The following is a 19,803-nucleotide window of genomic DNA, read 5'->3' as shown; positions in this document are numbered from 1 at the left end:
GGGGGGGGGGGGTTGTTTAAACACCACTATGGGACAATACATCCCGGAATGCAACAAAGCCTACCTGTGGGTGGAGATTTTAGCAGCTGCCTTCACACTTGCTGTATTTTCCTTCACAAGATTTAACTGTTTACTGATATCTCAATTTCCGTAGCAAAACACCCTTTTCCTAGGATCCACAAACAACTACCTGAGCCTATGCTAGGAAGTTTAAACACCAGGAGGAACTCTGCATTGCTTTTTTATTTTTAACACTACCACACACAAGCCTGCTTGCAGAATTCAGATGCTGAGATTTATCTGAAGGCTTCTTTTTTTAAAGAATGGAGATCGTCATGACGCACTTTGGGTGATACAGGGGCCAGACTGCAGTGCACCTTCCTTATACCTCTTTGCAGGGGCAAGATCTGGCCACAGGTGAGAAAATGACTTCCCGCTTCACTGTGAAAGAGTAAGGCAGATGCCATCTGCCGAGGCCTGTCCTTTAACCCAGCGCCTTGCCTTACAAGTGGAAGCTGTTAAAGAGCAAGACCAGAAAAGCCAACTCAGCACGGGCCTTCCTCTCTCTTCCTAACACAGCCATGTTCTCCGTAGGACAGGATGGGTCCTAATCACCTGGAATATCTTGGAAACATCTTCAGAGTTGCGCTGCTGGGCTACATCACACAGCTTGGCTGTGATATCGATCCTTCGGCAGATGTCCATGTCCACCTTCATGGCTTTTTCTTGGATCTTTGTGTCCAGGTCTGTCATAGGCTGCAGGAAGGACAGCAGTGGATTATCTTCCATTAACACAGTTCAGAAGGGAAGGAGAGATACCCGACAGTATCCCTATCGGCGCAGATCACAACTGCCTCTACACAACATTGCCTGTTCCGAGCAATGTTCAAGGGACAGCAGCATTTCAGCCAGGGGGTCAAATCAGAGCAAATTAATATAGATTTCTTATAAACACATGAGGGCAGCTACAGCCTGAGAGGACCCAATTCAAAGCCTCCAGTGATAAAGCCATTACTGCTTGGAAACCTACCCTGAAAGTACCCGAATGAAACTACATTTCCAGTTTCAAAACAAGTCAGAACATTCATGTAAGGATGTTAAGAGTAAAAACTACCTTTGTATTTTCACACAGAAGTGATATACTTGACTACTAAACCATTCCTCAGAAGCCTGAAGATGAAATTTAGTACAACATAGCCTTCAGGAGCGGAAAGGATAACCTAAAATACTTCCTTCCATCCTGCTAAGTTTTCTTACTTTGCTCAGAACCTTTTCACTTCCCAGACACATCAGTCTCGGGCACAAGATTGGAGACACATTTACCAAAGACTCTGCTGAACAGATTTCTCTGAAGTTTGCAGTACAGATTTTCAATACTGCTAAATGTGTACCTTCAAGATGTACTTGGCCCTCAACAAATAACAGGTAAAATAAACGTATCTCTGAAGCAAAGAAAAAGAAACCCACGCCCATCAACTCCAAGTCTGCTTGCAGCATCTTCTAATGCAAAACTTTGATCAAGCCAAAGTTTCTTCCAAAGCAACATGTTTATGACACAGCAATACTTCTTCGGCATTGTATCTGTATATCAGAGCAGTATTGTAAAAATAAATGTTGAAAGAATACTTATTTGCTATATATTATAGGTGAGTATACTCGGGTCATTTCGTAGAAAAAGAGCTAGGGGAACTCATTAGCATAACTCATTAGCATATGCCACACCCCCTGACATCACCGGAAGTGTGTCATAAGGCCACACCCCCTGACATCACTGGAAGTGTGTCATAAGGCCACACACCCCACCCCCAACGGTCCCGGCAGCCACCGCCGGCCTTGCAGCTCCACTGCCGAGCCCCATGAGGGGCCCGGCGGTGGACCTGCAAGGCCGGTGGGAGTGCAAGGAAGCCCCGCGAAGGCCCTCCCTGGTCCCAGGCAGGCAGGGGTGGGGAGAGGCAGGGAGGAAGCAACTTACCCTCCCTCTTCTCCTGCCTCCTCCTGGCTAAATGAGGGCCGGAAGCGGGGCGGCCGGAAGCAGGGGGCGGGGCTTCGTCATGTGCCCCGCCCCCCGTACCTCACCCGGGGGAAATACGTTCCCCCCCGAAATGACCTCTGAGTATACTGAAAACTGTTAACAGTCAATAAATATGGCATCTATGATGCAGAGGTAAAAAGTTATGCCCCGTGAGTTTGCACAATGCCTGTTTAAAGACTGCCTTCTACACAGTTTCATTCGCAGCCATCCTTACTTAGTGCAAGCAAATGGCTTTTTCCCCCATGCAGAGGGCAACAAAACCCAGTGTGCACCTAAAGCTGTTTGTTTATATGGGTTCAAGAATCACAGCATTTCCCAAGAAAAAAAAGCCTGGGATTCTCCCCGAGTGCAGACACATTTTATGCTTCCAGTGGCAGAAACTGAAGCATTGTGCCTCTGGCAGAATCACAGAGTTGGAAGGGACCTCCAGGATCATCTAGTCCAACCCCCTGCACAATGCAGGAAATTCACAAATACCTCCCCCCCACACCCCACTGACCACTGTTCCATGCCCAGAAAATGACAAAAACTGGAGAAAAATGGCTTCCTGACCCCAAAGTGGCAATCAGCATTTCCCTGGGCATGTAAGAAAGGGCCATGAGAACTAAGCACTGAGGCAACGCTTCCTGCCCTCCCTCTCATGATCTGCCTAAGTTCACAGAATCACCATTGCTGTCAGATCTAGCCTCAGCTTGAAAACCTCCAAAGGAGGAGAAACTACAGCAGTCTGACAAACTCACTACTGAAAAAAAAAACCCCACATCCTGAATTAGATGGCAGCAGACAAAAGAGAAGGAGGTAGAAAAGAGGATGATCAGGTTGGTTTGCTCTGGACCCAGAGGAACACAAGCGGTATATAAACATGGTCTTAAAGCAAACGGGTAGAATGCTGAAAAGGGCTCCTTACTCCCACCTCCCATGTGTAAGACACTCTTTGCTGCGCCAGCATGAAGCACCAACTCCTCAAGTCAGCTAAATAGTTGCCACATACAGGAGATCTCCCATCACTTCTGGCAATCCAGCTCCCCAATCTTTTCTTTACAGCCATGGTCAGTTCTTCAACATCCCTCTCTAAAAGAGGATAGTTGGAGCTCCACACTAAACCTTGTTTATGTGCTGCGTTGCTATGCATAAGTACCAGCCGTGGAATAAAGAGATCCTGAGAAATGGGTTTGAATTTACCACTAAGAGGATTTCAGAATCTGAAGGAATCATTTTAGCTTTGCTGACTGACATGTTCTGTGCAATGCTCCTCAAATCCTATGCTTAACATGAATGACTAAACCCTTTAAGTACATGGGAATTCTCCCCTGCATTCTTGTCCAGAGCTGCAGGCGGGAGGCCGGGGGGGGGCGGAAGGGGGTCAGCACTGGTAGCTGGTGTCAAGGCATCAGGGGATGGTCAGGGCAGTGTGATAAGCAGCAAGTTAATGCATCTGCACAGACCAGACGGGAAGCAGGGAGGGGACAAGGGCGATCTGGCTGATGCATTCGATCACACCGAGCAGCCATGATGCTACCTGCAAGCAGCGCTCACTGATGCCATCCCTTTTCCCACTGACGAAGCTACAGCAATGGTTTTATATCTACCAAGGCAGGAGGGGACTGGGCACAGCTTGGCTCGCCAGGTACTCACGTCACTCATAAGACCCTTGAAGACAACCAGCTCAGCTTTCAGCCTCTCAATCTTCTCATTCAACTCTTCCTGGAGTGCTTCAGCTTCTTGCGCTTCCTAAAGGACAAACGGCACGCCAGTCACAGAAAGGAAATGCTGATCCAAGAATAAAATATTGACCCACTGCCTAGTATAGCTGCTCGTATCATGCATCAGCTACGCAATTTGCCACTCGCTTGCTTGGGGTGAACAGCAAGTATTTCCAGATGAGCAAAGAGACGGCAAGCTTGCCTTCCACCACCCCTCGAAGCACTGTTTCCAAGCCTTCACTCTGGACCTGAAGGGAAGTGACAGGCAACTCGGTGACAGGCAACTGGTGGCAACACCCTGAGTAGAAGCAGCAGGGAAATGGACTGATGTAGAGTACGAAGAGGTCCCCCACCCACCCCCAGGCAAAGAGAAATCTGCCCCGCTATTAGTTAGACAAGCCTGTAAACTGCTACTAGACTCTGGCTGCTTATGGGAAGTGGACTCCCCCCTCTGGTAGCCAGATAGGGAAGCACAGCGGTTGGTTCTTTTTGGATACAAACACCAATGTGGTCGTGCATGAGAAGACCAGGTTGGAACAACGGTTTGGACTTTAGAAGACTCATCTGAAAGGCTGTGTTAAGCTCATGCTGTGCTACCAACTATAAGCCATATTCAGCCAGATCATGATTTTAACCAAAACTCCAAATACTGTGTCTTTGGCCGCAGAGGGTCCACACCATACATCAGATTAAAGACAAGGTGAATGAAGCCCAGAGATTGCTAGCAGCCAAGATGGCCAGGCCATGTGTCAACACGCCTCCCAGGAAGCACTACAGCAAGCAAATCAGTGGTGTTCTGAGCACCAATAATGATTCTGTTCTTAAACTGCCAACAGTGACAGGGAGCCAAGCCGTTCAAGCAATCTTCTTTACTTGTTGCCAGAGAACATGTCTCACAAGAGCTACAGCCTGAGGACCAGACTCCCATTTACTCCACCTGCAGAAGGAGTTGTTATATGCAAAGCACTAAATACAGCTGGGTCTCGAACTTTCAGAATAACAGAGGTCTGGCCATAATCAACTGGATGCCAAATAAAGTCAAAGCCAACCAGACGCTGGCATCTGGAAGGCGGGTACCATTCAAAACCTACCTCTTGGAGTGTCTCTACCACTGATTCCAAATTTTTCCGTTTTGCCAGTTCTTCTTCCCATCTTGGAAAAGAGAAAAAGATGAAATAATTACACAATACAGCAAAGTATGAGTTTGGCCTTTGCACAGAGATGTCCCAGTCTCTATCACCTTACATATCATTGCCTTGTGATCCAACGGTTTACATGTCCCCCCCCCTAAATACCAGAGGGAGAGTATATAGGAACATACAGCGGATATGAACCAGTTGAGGATACAGTTCATGCAACTGTGCTGAAGTGGGTTCTAGTCTGCAAAATCTTATGCCACACTGCCAGTCCATACAACTTTTTATGCAGCTGAACAATACAGCTGCTTCTCTGATAACACCACAGGAGCCAAGTTCCAGTGAGACATTGGCTCCCACACTTATTTTAAGAGGAAGCCTATGGTTATTCTTGATGAACTTCAACCTTAGTTATTGTGGGGAAACACCCTCCACCCAAGAATTCACTCCATAGTCTCAATTACTGTGGCTGCTTTCTGTTCACAGAGCCCTACTGCAAAATGATAGCTGGCACAAAGGGCAGGGTTTGGAGATAGTAACCATCAAGCTCCAAGCACAGAGCATTCAAGCTCCTTGTTATGCTAATGGATTACTATCCCATCCCCTGCTAGTAAGTCACAGTAGATTAGAGCAATAAAGTTGGGAAGACTGAAGTGATAGAATATTCTCTCTTTGAGACAGGAAGGCCACCCCAAATTGGGGGGGAGGGGAGACAAGAGGAGTCTCTTCCATTTGGGGCAGCTTCTCAGCAGCACACGAGCCATGGTGGACTAAGCTTTCACCAAGGGACTCCACACTGTCCATGAGGCAGGGGACAGTGGAGACGCAGGTAATGATGAACTCTAACTTACTGCAGCTACAAGTAAAGCTTGCCTGTCCTAAAATTCAGCATAATTTATAAAGTACCCAGTGCAAGGAACATGTATATTCTTTCATTCATTTATTAAGCTTTCTTAAAGTCTGATCTCTAGAAAAACATCACCACCCTGTCTAGTTATCTGAAGAGTAGTACAGGAGAATGGTAAACAGAGAAATTCTCCATCCCAGGAACACGGTTGGTCTAAATTGTGAAGTTGTGTCCCCGTGCTGATTGAAGGGCAGCAGGAGGCGTGGTGACTAGTCAGGGCCTCTAAACAGCAACACAGGTACAGAGTGCAAGACACAGGACTCTGACATGTATGATACTCCTAAGGGCCACGGGTGGCAGTTTGTGGTTACCAAGACTTATGACTGGCACCCTGGGGCTCTTCTGACCTCCCAGGAGTCCAATCAGAAGGAACAGGGAGCAGTTTGTGAGCCCTTTCCTTCACAAATATCACTCTTTATTCAATTTACACAAGACAAAACAAACAAAAAACTGAATTATGCAAACAACATTTTTGAGAGCATAATGTTTTTGCTCTGGGCCCAACTTAATTTCTTGCACGCAGCAAGTTACTTTTCCTTCAGGACCTTGGATTGTACTTCATGTTGCCCCGGGTGTCACAAATCCAGCCAAGTCCTTACCCCAGTGAAGCTACAAGGAATCTGCCAGCAGACACTTGCCTTAGAAACACACAACTTTAACCCCAATAATCATGTAATAAAAATTCCCTGTTCAAGTCAGGAAAATCCTACTGCCTTCTAGGCACAGCAGTAAACCAAGAATCCAGGTCTGCTACTGACCCCATCAGCTAACTATTCTGCAGAAAAAAATTCTCCAGAATGCATCAGGTTAGGTACACAGAGACCTTTCACTCCACAAACCCCTCAGCAGAACTGCTGAAGAACCTGAAAGCTTGGTTACAAAACTAAGATTGATGATCACCATTAGACTTTTGTAATTCAGTAAACAGCATACCCGCACAGATGATTAAAATGCTCCCGGTAGTCTAATTAGAACAAGGTAGGAAAGGGAAGCTGCACTTGCTTTAATTCAATTGCCTAATATTAACAGGGTCAGAAAGCAGGAGGGCAGAAAAAAACCAGTATTTACCCGTATCAGTTTAGTCCAATTACAAAAGGAGTGATTTGTGCAAGAGACAGGAAAATGTATTTCTTTGGCAGACTGAGACAATCTTTCGCTTGCATTCACACACACACACACACCTGGTAATAACATTAACCACTCAGCCGCATCACCAGGAGTTACTTCCAAAGGCAGCTTGTGAGTAGAACCCTCATTTAAGAGCCATAACACCCCCACCCCGCCCCCTAAGGGGGGCCTGCATTTAGAATAGAGCCGCATGCCAGGAGGATCATCTCAGAAGGGAAGAACAAAGGCAGCTGTCGTGCCATCATTTTCTGTGCTAATCCTCAACAGCCTCCACTCAAACATGCCGCCTTCCTTGCTGTCTTCCTTGATCAGAAGCAGGAACACTGAGTAGGCCTCACACAACGTATGACGGCCATTCCCACTTTTGTATCAACAGGCCAAATGCTTGTGCGAGGTGAGCACCCCGGTGCATTACTGCACACTTTAGCAGAAAGTGGCCTCAGAAGAGATATTTCCAGCCTTGCTTTTCATCACCAGCCATTTATAGGCTGACTAGAATATTTGGCCTGGAATTTATTCGGCGCAAGTGTTTAAACTTAGACCGGGGTCACCAAACTTTTCTTTAATGAGAACTACTTCTGAGTAATGAAAAATATCCCAAGCTCATCTCCTGCTTCCTCCTACTGGATTGTTACCAAGTGTTGTTCTGTTCTAGAAACAGAACATGGACAGGGAGATCATCAGAAATGAAGCTATCGGCTAAGCACCTTATTTAAAAAGCCTAGAGCAGATTTTTTTTCCTGGATTTTCTGGGAGATCTATGAGCTACTCTGGAGCAGCTAGTGAACTACCTGTTGGAAAGGCCTGTCTTAGTCTCATGACCCTGCCTGCATTTAAGTTACTGACCACATGCATACCAATATGCAAACAGAAATGATGCTTTACTCAGGTTGTATCCCAACTTTTGATATGCAGGAAAAGCACAATGGTGTCTTGTCAGTCTCATCACACAGACTAGCCCTACAGATTCCTGTACCAGGTGTTCTCTAACAACTTCAACGTAAGCATAATAGGAGGCATGCTCTGGGCCATGCAGGACTTGGTTGGATCTCAAGGCCACTCCAGCCCCAAGCACGGGAGGGGGGGGGGAACAAGTGCCCCCACACCTTCTCCCCACCCCCCAAGCTCTGGAGCAACTTACGAAGACTGCATAGGTTCAGTCCAAAATCACAGACACACACCCCTGCAATGAACTCCTTAGCAGGAAGGGTCTTGGAGGGCAAAGCTCTCATTTTGCCCAGCAGCAGCAAAACAGGAGGCAGAGGCTGGGCTAGAACCCAGGCTTCACGCACTTGGGAGCGATTCTCTATCCACTCACTCAGCTAGGAAGCACAGGAACAAGACCTGCTGGCCAGAAAGAACTTTGTCTTCCAGCCGGCTTCACCCTCCTTGTAAACTTTCCCACGCCTCCTCCCATTTGCCATACTGGTCCTTTCCCCCAGTGAGCTATGGGGGCTGTTTTTGAGGAAGGAGCAGCTGCATGTTCCGGTGTTGCAGCACTGCTATCTGCAGTTCCCTTGGTTGACAAAAGGCCAAAAGACAGCCCATTGTCCTTGTCTGCGCCGAGCAGACTATGGCAATGGTGTGGCTGGACTGACCATGTTTCATCCCATGTTTGTGCTCCTTGCAAAAGGGACATGGCTGCAGACCAGGAATCAAACCCATGTCTTTGGCGTTCCAGGGCTCCTGCTGCTCATCCCACCCCAGCTTCCTGAGCATTTGTAATACTTAAGGGTCAACAGGCCGTGGTTTGTCACTTCATTCTGTGGCTGGCTTATTTTGCTGTATTAAAGACTGGGCACCTGCCTCAGACAGAGAAATTATAATGAACTTGCACCGCAGCAAGGTAAGGTGTGACACACTGCTGGAAATCCTCTGTGCCTCTGAATATTAATCAGTAGATTGTGAGAGTACGGGAAATTGTTCTTATGCCTAAAATGACACACTGATGTAAGAGTACAAATCAAGAAGCTTTAGGGTATGAAAAGCATTGTTCATAATGTCATGCAAGGATAAGGTTATAGTAAGAATCATTTTCCTTCTGTGCCTTTTAGAACCCTGTAATGCATGTTGGAGCTGCGGTGGCTCAAGTGGTTAAGACGCTGAACTGCAGGCTGTGGAAGGTCGGTCGTTCAGCAGTTCAAGACCCGAGTGTGCCACATGACGGAGTGAGCGCTCCCGTCTCTAGTTCCAGCTCCTGCCAACCTAGCAATTCGAAAGCAAGAAATTGCAAGTAGATAAATAGGTACCGCTTCGGTGGGAAGAAGGTAACAGCGTTCCGTGCGCCTTGGTGTTTAGTCATGCCGGCCCCATGACCACGGAGACGTCTTCAGACAGCGCTGGCTCTTCGGCTTTGAAACGGAGATGAGCACCGCAACCCTAGAGTCGGACTCGACTGGCTTTCGAGCAAGGGAATCTCTACCTTTACTGTATGTTACTTTTGGAATTTTCTCTTTCGAGCAAGGGAATCTGTACCTTTACCTGTATGTTACTTTTGGAATTTTCTCTTGTATTTGTATTTTCTTTGTCTTGTTAAAAGACACACATTAAAAGGAGTAAAGGTGCCAGCTGCTCTCTCTCCTCCCCGTCTTCTGGCACTGTGTGTGGGGGGAGTGTTGCGAGGTCAGGGAACCATGGCCCCACTGCCAGGTGGTGGCTGGCTGTGCAAATGACAGCCAAGCATGGGGTGTCAGCAACAACCACTCCTTGACTGGTGCTGCTGGAGTGTTAAGGGGCTTCAGTCTGAGCTTTGGTGAGAGGCATCTGTCACTTACTGTCTCTCTGCAAAACATATACAGGGTGCTGACTTAACAGCGAATGAGTCAGGGTACCACTAGTATCAGGGTCTTAAGATGGGGTTGTAAATACCACAAAGAGAGGTCTTACTGGCAGGTATGGATTACTCAGCCAAAAAGGAACTAGGAAGTGGCCAACTGCCAGGCTAATAAAGGGTTTCAAGACAGAGGAGTGACTTCCCCGCGCAGTGAATCTGTAGAAGAGATGGGCCTTGAATTGAGTTCCACCCAGTGGATCACACTGGCCCCCAATGGGTTTGGTACAAGGCAGACAAGTGTTTTCTTTCAGGTTTTAAACATACCAGAAGCAGGCCCGTAGCCAGGATTTTTTAATTTGGGGGGTCTTTAAATAAATTAGGGGGCACTCCACGCACACCCCTGCACATACCCCCAAGTGCGCACCTGGGCTGGATGGGAAGTTAGGGGCCCTTAGCAGTAAGTCAGGGGGCCAGGCCCCGAGATGCCCTACTGTAGCTATGGGCATGACCAGAAGTTAATCCTTAAGAACTGTTAAATCAAGTAATGTACTATTGTGGGTGGTATCCAGAAGTGCCTCAATCCTAGCACTGTTCGCACTGAAAAGCACATCATATAAACAAGGAAGCAGCTGTAGCACATGTACTTCAAGCATACTCCCACAGGCGTAAAAGTAGAGGGCAAAGGAATCACTGTACCTATAAACAGTTCTGACTTGGACACTTGCAATTTTGACTATATAAAGAAGTATAACAACCACCTGCAAAGTTAAGGGGGGAGGCTTGAACAACCAGAAGTTAAAGAAAACCACAAAAATACACCTCTGCACAACCCTAAACCACCTCGTAACGGATACTGCTTCCGGTGCTGTTTAACAGCTGTAAATCTGCCTTATAACCCCAGATTTGGGGGGGGGGGGTATGATTTTTACAATTACTGAAGCATACAGTTCCAGCTCCTGCCAACCTAGCAGTTCGAAAGCAAGAAATTGCAAGTAGATAATTAGGTACCACTTCGGTGGGAAGGTAACAGGGTTCCGTGCGCCTTGGTGTGTAGTCATGCCGGCCACATGACCACGGAAATGTCTTCGGACAGCACTGGCTCTTCGACTTTGAAACAGAGATGAGTACCACAACCCTAGAGTCGGATTCGACTGGCTTTCGAGCAAGGGAACCTTTACCTTTACACAGGGGAAGAGGGGTTTGACCCTGAGACACTTTGGGCTATTTGTTAGTCTCTTCTCTCACCAGTGAAGCCATGACAAGTTTTACTATTTTTGTTCAGACCCAGTAGATTATTGTTGAGGAGGAAAAACCCAATCTCATCACCACACCTCTGAGGAAAGAATTTAGAATTGGGGTAGCACACATCCTCTGTGCATCCATTTCAAGAACAAGTCAAAAACCTTTAGCTTTCCCACTGAAAAGATGGGCGTTTTTCCTGACAATGATTCTCCCTCTGAACAAGAGCCAGCAGCTGCATTTCACTAATGGGAAGTGAGGGTTCCCCATCATAAGTCAGCTAAAGAGCTCTCTTGTTCTTTGCTGGAGTTTCCTCATGGCATTGATTAATTTCATGCAAGAACTGCATGAAGACTGTTAAAAACCAAGCAGTCTTACATCACCAGCTTAAACTGACTCCTGCAGCTTTGACCTGTGCTAAGGGACTTGAGCCAAGAAAATAAGCCAGCCTGCTTCTTGAAGATCCATAACTCCAACTAGATGAGGAGCACAAGATCGACTCCAACGACAACAATCCCTGGTGAAGTCACCATTGCTGTTAGATATCCAACAGAAACTCAGACAGAGGCAGTCCTGGCAAAATCATTCCAATTCATCATTATGTTTTTCAACAGCCATTCCTGCAAAACCTAATACTTACAATGTGAAAATGGGGTATGGAAATTTCATGAAAAATGGGAAGATATTACATTTTATGTAATATGCAATACTTATTTTCCTATCAAACCAAATCTTTTCACTTATTTAACAACACAAAATGCATTATTTGTAACTTAGTTGGCATATAAAGTTGTACTATTTGGCATATTTATGGAATTTAAAAGCATAAACGTCTTCATTTTCCATAAGAAAAATTTCAAGTATATCCAGCAGTTGAGAAAGTTACAATACAAACTGCTATACACTGCTACAAATTCTGTAGTAACAATATAGGTATTATTTGAACAGAAGCACTTCTACATAGTCACAGTCATAGGTAGGATAATCAGCATCTTGGGATATGAAAACACTGAACTTTCCAATATTGTATTAAGCATTAATTGTTGCCAATTTTGCATTTTTAAAAAATCTTGAAAATGGAGTACTTAGCTACAGTATACATAAAAATTACCAATATATGCAGTTTTCAACCTATCTGTGAATACTTAAATCTGGAGACGTGTGCCATGGACAAGCAAGACAGGTCCTTCTACAAATCTGAGAAAAGCCCCAGGTTTGCAAAAAAAATCTAGAAAAACCTTGGGGTTCGCCCCCCAAATGATAGGAGCATCTATAGCTTTATGAAATGAATACCCTTCGTGACTGTTGCTAGACAATCACCACAGTACTGCCAGCCTTCAAGCCTTGGTTTCTCTCAGTAAAAGGCTGGGGGAGTGGTTCTCGCCTTTGAGGGAGGATACAGCAGTAACCATCAAGTGATGAACATACAACTTTCATGACTGACCCAGGTCTGACTGCGTGCAACTATTCAATACCATGCACTGTACAAAAGCTAGGGCAGCGTAGTGATTAGAGTTTCAGACTAGGTTATGGGAGACCCAAATATGGAACTCCACTCTGCCAGGGAACCTCACCGGGTGACATTGGGCCAGTCATCAATACTCAAGTCTAACCTATCTCACAGGGTTGTTGTGAGGATAAAATGAAAAAAATAACGTAACCTGAGTTAGGTCTCAATTATGAAGAAAAGTAGGGTATAGGTAAAGTAAATAAATAAATATAGCTGGGGGGAGGGGCAGATAAAGGTATGTTGGTGGCTGAGTAGGAGAAAAGAAAAACAGAGAGAGGTGAGGATATGGGAGCTGCCAGCAGAAGAAAAAGAGGAAATAGTGTAGGGAGGGGATACGGGGGGAAATGAGGTACCCCCTTCAGGTCCTTGCAGATTCCCCACCATACAACTGGGCATGGCCCAGCGATCACTGTACAATTTAACCAGCATTTTCCTGGGGAGAGGCTGCCGGGGGAAGGAAGGACAGAAAGCTGAAAATGCAAGGGATAAAGATAGGTTGGCTGATGGGTGGGAAGGAAGCAAGAAAAGGGGAGGCTATGGGGGCTGCCAAGGAAAGGAAGGGAGTAGGGGAGGGGAAAATGAGACCCCTGCGAATCCTTGCAGGTCCCCCACTTGTCACCTAATACTGTAGATTGCATTAACATTTTAAAAAATCCATACTATGCACGAAAAAAGCTTGCCTTTCATTTCACTCCTTCCAAATGGGAAATGTCTCAATTCTTCAACTGGAAAAATTAAGGACTTTTTCATGGTATACATCTGGAATGGAGTGCAATGCTTTACTCAAAAAAAGAATTCATGGGAGTTTTTCCCTCCAGTGCTTCCCAAAGTCCCCCCTGTTTTTCCCTTGGAAAAATTGAAAGATGTTCTCAGAAAACCTTTTCTGTTCTCCCTGTCAGGCTTTCACAGATCTCCCTGCTACCTTTGCCAAGTGCTGCAGAGCGGCAAGTCTCCGCTGCAGCATGTTTCAGCTGTCCTCGAAGACGCCTGACTTTGAAGCAACCTGAGAGGCTTTGCATGTAAGTGGTGCTGATGTGAAAGAGCCTCAGAAGATGCTTATGCAGCAGTTCCTGAACACATATTTCACCTCCCCCCAAAGAGAAAACTGCCAGACTGCTTAATTAGCATCTCTTTGGCAGCAAGAACTCTGTAGTTTATTGGTAGATACAGTCCTATCTCCAGCCAGCAGGGCTGTGATGCATCTGAACCCATAACCAAGCAGTAGTTCTCACACTTCTGCTGCAGACAGCTGCTCTCACTAGTCTCAGATTTTCCTTGGCTCAAGCTTTAGTTCCCACAATGTCCAGCTGCAGCCAAATCAGGCTGTTCAGTGCCTGAGCAAAGCATTGCCAAGCAGAATTTACAGACTGCAATAATGGCATTAGCAGCCTAGTCACAGACTACTGGGATTATTTTTAAAGATGTCACTTCCAAAATATTTAAACACTGAGCATGGCCTAAGATCCCTTCCACTGAAATGTCTGCCCTTAATGTTTTGACGACTATCAACACTCACATGCTCATTGTTATAGTTACAAGGAAATAATGGACTGGTCTGCTTGAAGTCAGGCATCCATTCGATTTCCACATGCAATACTGCATTCCAGATGTATTTAGTCACAGCGTCTTTAGACCTCAAGCTACCTCCGACATCACATGTCTCTTCCATTGAGCCTGGGAGAGGAGGCAGAAAAGATGAGCACTTTCTAAAAGTAGCAGAATACTTGCGGCCAAGTAAAAGCCACCAGTGGCTGATGAAAGCAACGTTGACATTCAGGTGAGTCAGAGTTTAGATATGTACTTCAGTCGTAGCAAAAAAGATGGCCCACAACTCAAGTTACCATCCAAAAGAAAACTAAACAGTAGAATAAAAAGGTGGGAACTACAGAAAATATTTATCAGGCAGTCCCAAAAGCCACAGCTTTCTTCCACATTTTTGTTTCATTCTGACTTCCTGGGAGGACACCACCACCAAGGGGGTGGGAGAAACGTCCTGATGGATGAGCCTATGAATTTATTTTTTAAAAGTATGCTATTTAGATAAAACTGTCGTTTTGGGTTAGACATTCCAAGAGGTCATCAGGTTGCAGATGGCAGACCTGTGCTATTTCCAGTTATCTATTCCAGAATGTAAACATCACCGAAAACAGTCAAAAGAGAAGAGTATGTTTACCAAGGAGTTTAGAAGAGCCTTGATGTCTACGCGTACAGCTGAGACACAAATTGCTTCAGACCTCTCCCCCACAAACAAGAAAGACGTTGATTTGTTCTATATTGAAATATAGAACACAAAGAAAACTCAAGACTTCCCAAGAGAGGTAGATATCATTAACTACAAGTACTATTTTATAACATGTTTTCACTGCATACATAAAAATTACTACAGCTCACATAGAAGTCACAGAATCACTGAGTTGGAAGAGGCCATACAGGCCATCCTAGTCCAACCCCCTGCTCAATGCGGGATCAGCCTTCCCCAGAGCATCCCTGACAAGTGTTCGTCCAGACACTGCTTATCACCTCCCTAGGCAGCTGATTCCACTGTTGCACAACTCTTATTGTAAAAAGGTTTTTCCTGAGATCCAACCAGTACCTTCCCACGGCTCCCTGCCCTCCTGTAAGTGACAGCCCTTCAAATACTTCAAGAGAGCCATCTTGTCTCTCCCCCCACCCCCTTCTACAGAAGGAACATTCCCAAGGCCCTCAGCCTTTCCTCCTAGGGCTGGGTCTCCAGGCCCCCGATCATTCTCCTTGCTCTCCTCTGCACCTGCTCCATTCTGTCCACATCCTTTTTGAAGTGAGGCCTCCAGAACAGAACAAAATACTCCAGGTGCAGCCTGACCAATGCGGTGTACAGCGGGACTACTATGACATCTTGCGATTTGGATGTTATGCCTCTGTTGATACACCCCAAGATCGCATTGGCCTTTTTTGTTGCTGTATCACACTGCCTGCTCATATTTAACTTTTGGTCCACCCATACCCCAAGATCTTGTTCACACACATTGCTACCCAGAATTTGATCAGCTGCTGCTTCTGATATAACCTGTCAGAAAAGCTGCCTACTTGCAATTTTCTCCCCGTTTATGGAGAGAAAAGGACCATCCTCCTTCAACAAGCAGCTACCACCCAAAAGTCATCAGGACACCAGACGCATGTTACCAAACACTGGTAGCAAAACTCTACAGTCCTGACTTAGGAACATCAGAGAGCCTTAGATATGCATATGACCCTAGAGGCTGGAATGAAAGATTCCTTTTGTAAGAGATAGAATGAGGAGGCCTTTTTTGTCATCTGGCCCTGAGAGTTACACCTGCTTTTGCTCATCTGCTGAATGGAGAACACCCAAAGCAGTGCCAAGAGCTCCACCAGAAGTGACAAAGGAGGGACAAAGAGAATCTGGTGAGGCACAGATCGCTGCACCTTGCCCAGGCCTCACCTTCTGCTATACAAGCACAGAAGACCGGAGAAACAGTTTCCTCCTTGCTGCCCTATGGCAACGCGGCTTGCTCTTCTGATGTCTCATATTCTGGATGCCTATGCTTTCCTGAGCAGAAGGGTGTGCCACACCATTTGCTAACATTGACAAGATTTTGGTGTTTCACATGCTCAAAATAGCCAGCTTATTTCCTTTGATATTAGTCATGGCAGCGTCACTTGGTCCTCTTTTCTGGGCCTGTACAAACAGGTCCACTCATCCCTCATATCAGATCTAACCATTTACCAGTCACATATCACGGCTTGCATCAACGGCTTTTCTCCTCGCATCAAACAAAGATCAGATTAAAACCCTGTTCTACAGACTCCTACATCTCTTGAATACATGGATACCATGGGACTGAAGGGTTACAAAAACAATCTTTGTTTAGAAACGCTGCCCTTCAAGATATCCCACTGAGTGAGAACTCCACCTACATTCCCATACAGTGCCAGGGAAGAGAGAAGAGTTTTAGGGCACCATAAGGCACCATGAAGTACACAACAATAACTAAACCGTATTTTAAGATGTACAAAAGAGGCAGGCAATTGTTAAAAGGGCTGTGAACAAGCCTTATGTCAGAGCATTAAAGTACATGCCGGGTAATGTGAACACCATGACTATGCATAAGCTCAGCCAACGCACAGGCACACTGATAAGCCATGAGTCTGGTTGAAGGGTGCAGGGGAACAGAGGGAGCAGAGAGAAGACAGGTAGGACCGGCAAGGGCTTCAACACTCTTTACAGTTTCCTGCCTCTCTTCCATGGCTGAAAAATTACAGGTTTATTCACAACCGGCAGCTTCTTAAACTCACATAGGACAGCTTTTCATAGTACAGAATTCAGCTAACCTGGGATACAGTATTTGTAGCACAAGTGACCAAGAGGATATTGCATCAAGAGACATTCAAAGGTGGTTTGCCATTGCCTGGCTCCACATCACGGCCCTGGTATTCCTTGATGGTCTCCCTTCCAAATATTTGCCAGGGCCGACCCTGCTTAGCTTCTGAGATCTGACAAGAGCAGGCTATCCTGGGCTATCCAGGTCAGGGCTACTCAAACCCTCACAAGCAGATAATGCCCCAGAGAGGAGCTATTTGATGCTCAGTAAACACTTCGTGGCAGGAGGTAGAAAAACAGCCGCAAATTAACTGGAATAACCACATGCATTTTAGCAACTCTGTTTATTTTCAGACTCTTCAAGTTTATCCCAAGGACTGGGCATTTTAGCCCCCAGCGCCTTGGGTTCTTATTGAAAGACAAAATTAAATGCTAACCGAACAGCTCCATGCAAAATGTTTTAATTTAATAGGAACATCTGATTCCATTAAAACCTGGCTCAAATGCAAGAGCAAAGTTTTCCTGGGCTTGCAAGTCAGAGGGATCGTCTTTCCTATTTCTCTTCAAAATAAGTCTCCCCTTGATGAAGGAGTTAATTCCTGATCTCAAGGTACTAGCAACCATGTTCTATTTCCAAGAGACTTCTGGAGTTAAACATTCTAAGCATTCAGATCTGCTGTTTCAGCAGACTAGAACTTACTGTGCCTTTGATTTTATACTAAATCAAACCCGATTTTCCACACTGGACATTCAACAGTGCCACTTATTTTAGGGGGCAGACAGGAGGTAAGGAGATCTAATGTGGGGACGACAAAGAAAAAATAGTTGGTAAATACCTCAAGTCAACTTAATTCATTGCTAACCTAGTTCTGTTCCGGTACCAAAATGGAAAGACTTTCTTCAGACAACAATGAGAGTTCATGAGATGAGCTTGTAAGCATTGAACAATTACAAGCAATGGTTACATTCACCTGAAAAAAAGCATGCTGTTGAAGCCACAATAAAAAGAACCCATTAACAATGATGAAGCCAGCAGGCACACCAAGATGTGTAACAGCAAAACTCCTGCATTCTGAAGCGTGTACGAAGCTTTCAAAGGAATGTGCTGGGCTGTGGTTTTGGCTACATTCTTCAAAGTTCTGGTTTTCATTTGAGCAGTACACACCCAAAAGCAGCTCCTGTGCAAGAGCTCCAAGTAATTAAAAAGATTTCAGGCTGCTGTGATCAAATCCGTAAACACAGACTGCTCCAGCTACCACTACAAAGATATCCTTTGCTGGGATCTCTTCATCCCAGCATTGCTCATACACACTCGCCAGATCAGATTCTTTCAATACAATGTTGAGCATGTTTCATTGGTTGGCACCTCCTAGAGCTAATTCCAAAGTACTATTTTCTCACAGATTGTTCAATATAAAATACTAAGCTAGAATGCCTTGAGCCATTTTTTGCAAGGGTGCCACCACGGTAACTCTGCAGTGAACTGACACACACCCCTGTGATCTGGGAAACAGGGAGATTCCAAGCCTGCGATCATCCTGCGGGCAGGGATGCTGATCACCCACACATTCTCTGTCAGGCCTTCAGCCCCAGTGAACGATGGTCAGCAACAGCCTTGTTCTGAAGCCCCCTTAGAAATAAGGCTAACCATTCCAAGGCGCATGCATCAGCCCAATTACTACCAGTAACCAGGCTCCATTATCACCTGCAAAGCCCTTAATGGACCCACATACCTGCTATACCCCAGTCTGACAGCTTTGCTCTTCTCGGCAAAGCCTTCTAAAGGTGCCACCTGCAATGGCAGCACACACTCATTCTCTGTCATGCCCCCCCCCCCCGCCTTGCAGAATGGCATGCCTGAGGAGATGAGGAAGCCTCCCACGCTTCCACCATTACACAGGTTGTATTAAAAAAAAAAGCTGCTCAGGAGGCCTTTTTTTATAGAAGAAATGGGGCTGTAGTGGAATGGAATGCTTCAGGACAATGCTTCTTTCTAAAAGGAACAGGGCTACAGTCCATGCCAATGTTTATTTGTATGTGCCATTTTACTACAGAAAAGTATATAGCACATTGGAAAAAATAACAAAAAGTTATTGTATGTTTTTATTCTGTTCTACTGCACTGGCTTCTGCCTTTGCAACTCTATTTACTGCACTGTTTAGAGCATGCCTAGCCTTAGGCAGTTTGTTGTCTGCATTGTTTTAACTGTTTGGATATGTGCTGCTTAAGTTTAGATGAAGCAGCTGGAAAGTTACTTCATGGTAAGAAATAGGATAGCAGGCTGTAGGAAACAACACACATTCTATCTCGAAAGTTGACATGAGAACAATGCTCTCAAATCATGTCCCTTGCGTGGTCAGAAAAACATACTGCAGCCATGTACTTGGGACAAGAGTCATAAAAATCTCTTGTATTTTTTGTTGTTGTTCAGTTGCACAGTCGAGTGTGACTCTTTGCAACCACATCACGTTGGGCCCTCCTGTCTTGTATTACTGACCTCCAGATTCAGCAGAATGGAACTGAACTCAGTGGAAACATGTGCCATGCTCTGGAGTAACTGCTTGTTTCAGGGAAGAAGAAGAAGAGATTGGACTTAAACCCCACCCTTCACTCGGCGTCTCAGAGCGGCTTACAAACTCCTTTCTCTCCCCCTCCCCACAACAGACACCCTGTGAGGCAGGTGGGCCTGAGAGAGCTCCTTTCAAAGACAGCTCTGACAGAACTATGGCTTGCCCAAGGAAGTGTTCTAAACCAAGTTCTGCAGTACCTGGTTAACGTGCTAATACTGTTCAACAACTCATGGAAGTCTTCAGGCAAAGAAGTGTTGCCCAGAATTCTGATTAGTTCAAACTTGTGCCTCTTTATTGAACAGCATACACATTTTAATGGGAAAATATCTGACATCTCCCCCCCCCCAACTGTGACCTGGGGTCTTCCCATTTAGTAACATGAGCATAATTTGTGCTAGCTCTTCAACAAACATAACCTCACAGGGACAGCTGGAGATGAAGGCCAGCTTCCTCTGAACTAGCAAGTTGAAAAGTTGCAGCAAGCTCT

The 19,803-nt window shown here is 45.6% G+C and overlaps 1 protein-coding gene across 1 annotated transcript in view; it reads right to left on the bottom strand.

Annotated features, from left to right (window-relative positions):
- The window catches only part of IFFO2 (intermediate filament family orphan 2), a 45,733-nt gene that overhangs the window by 9,179 nt on the left and 16,751 nt on the right, over nucleotides 1-19,803 (bottom strand). Inside the window, exons 2-5 of the mRNA XM_015412559.1 lie at nucleotides 10,376-10,437; nucleotides 4,827-4,887; nucleotides 3,668-3,763; nucleotides 616-756 (exon numbers count right to left, since the gene is read on the bottom strand). Of these exons, the coding sequence (XP_015268045.1) occupies nucleotides 616-756; nucleotides 3,668-3,763; nucleotides 4,827-4,887; nucleotides 10,376-10,437 (360 nt within the window). The remainder of the gene's footprint in view (nucleotides 1-615; nucleotides 757-3,667; nucleotides 3,764-4,826; nucleotides 4,888-10,375; nucleotides 10,438-19,803) is intronic.

Source organism: Gekko japonicus, unplaced genomic scaffold, assembly GCF_001447785.1.
Source record: "Gekko japonicus isolate JY-2015 unplaced genomic scaffold, Gekko_japonicus_V1.1 scaffold131, whole genome shotgun sequence".
NCBI classification, from domain to species: domain Eukaryota; kingdom Metazoa; phylum Chordata; class Lepidosauria; order Squamata; family Gekkonidae; genus Gekko; species Gekko japonicus.
This window is presented reverse-complemented; position numbering and strand designations above follow the sequence as displayed.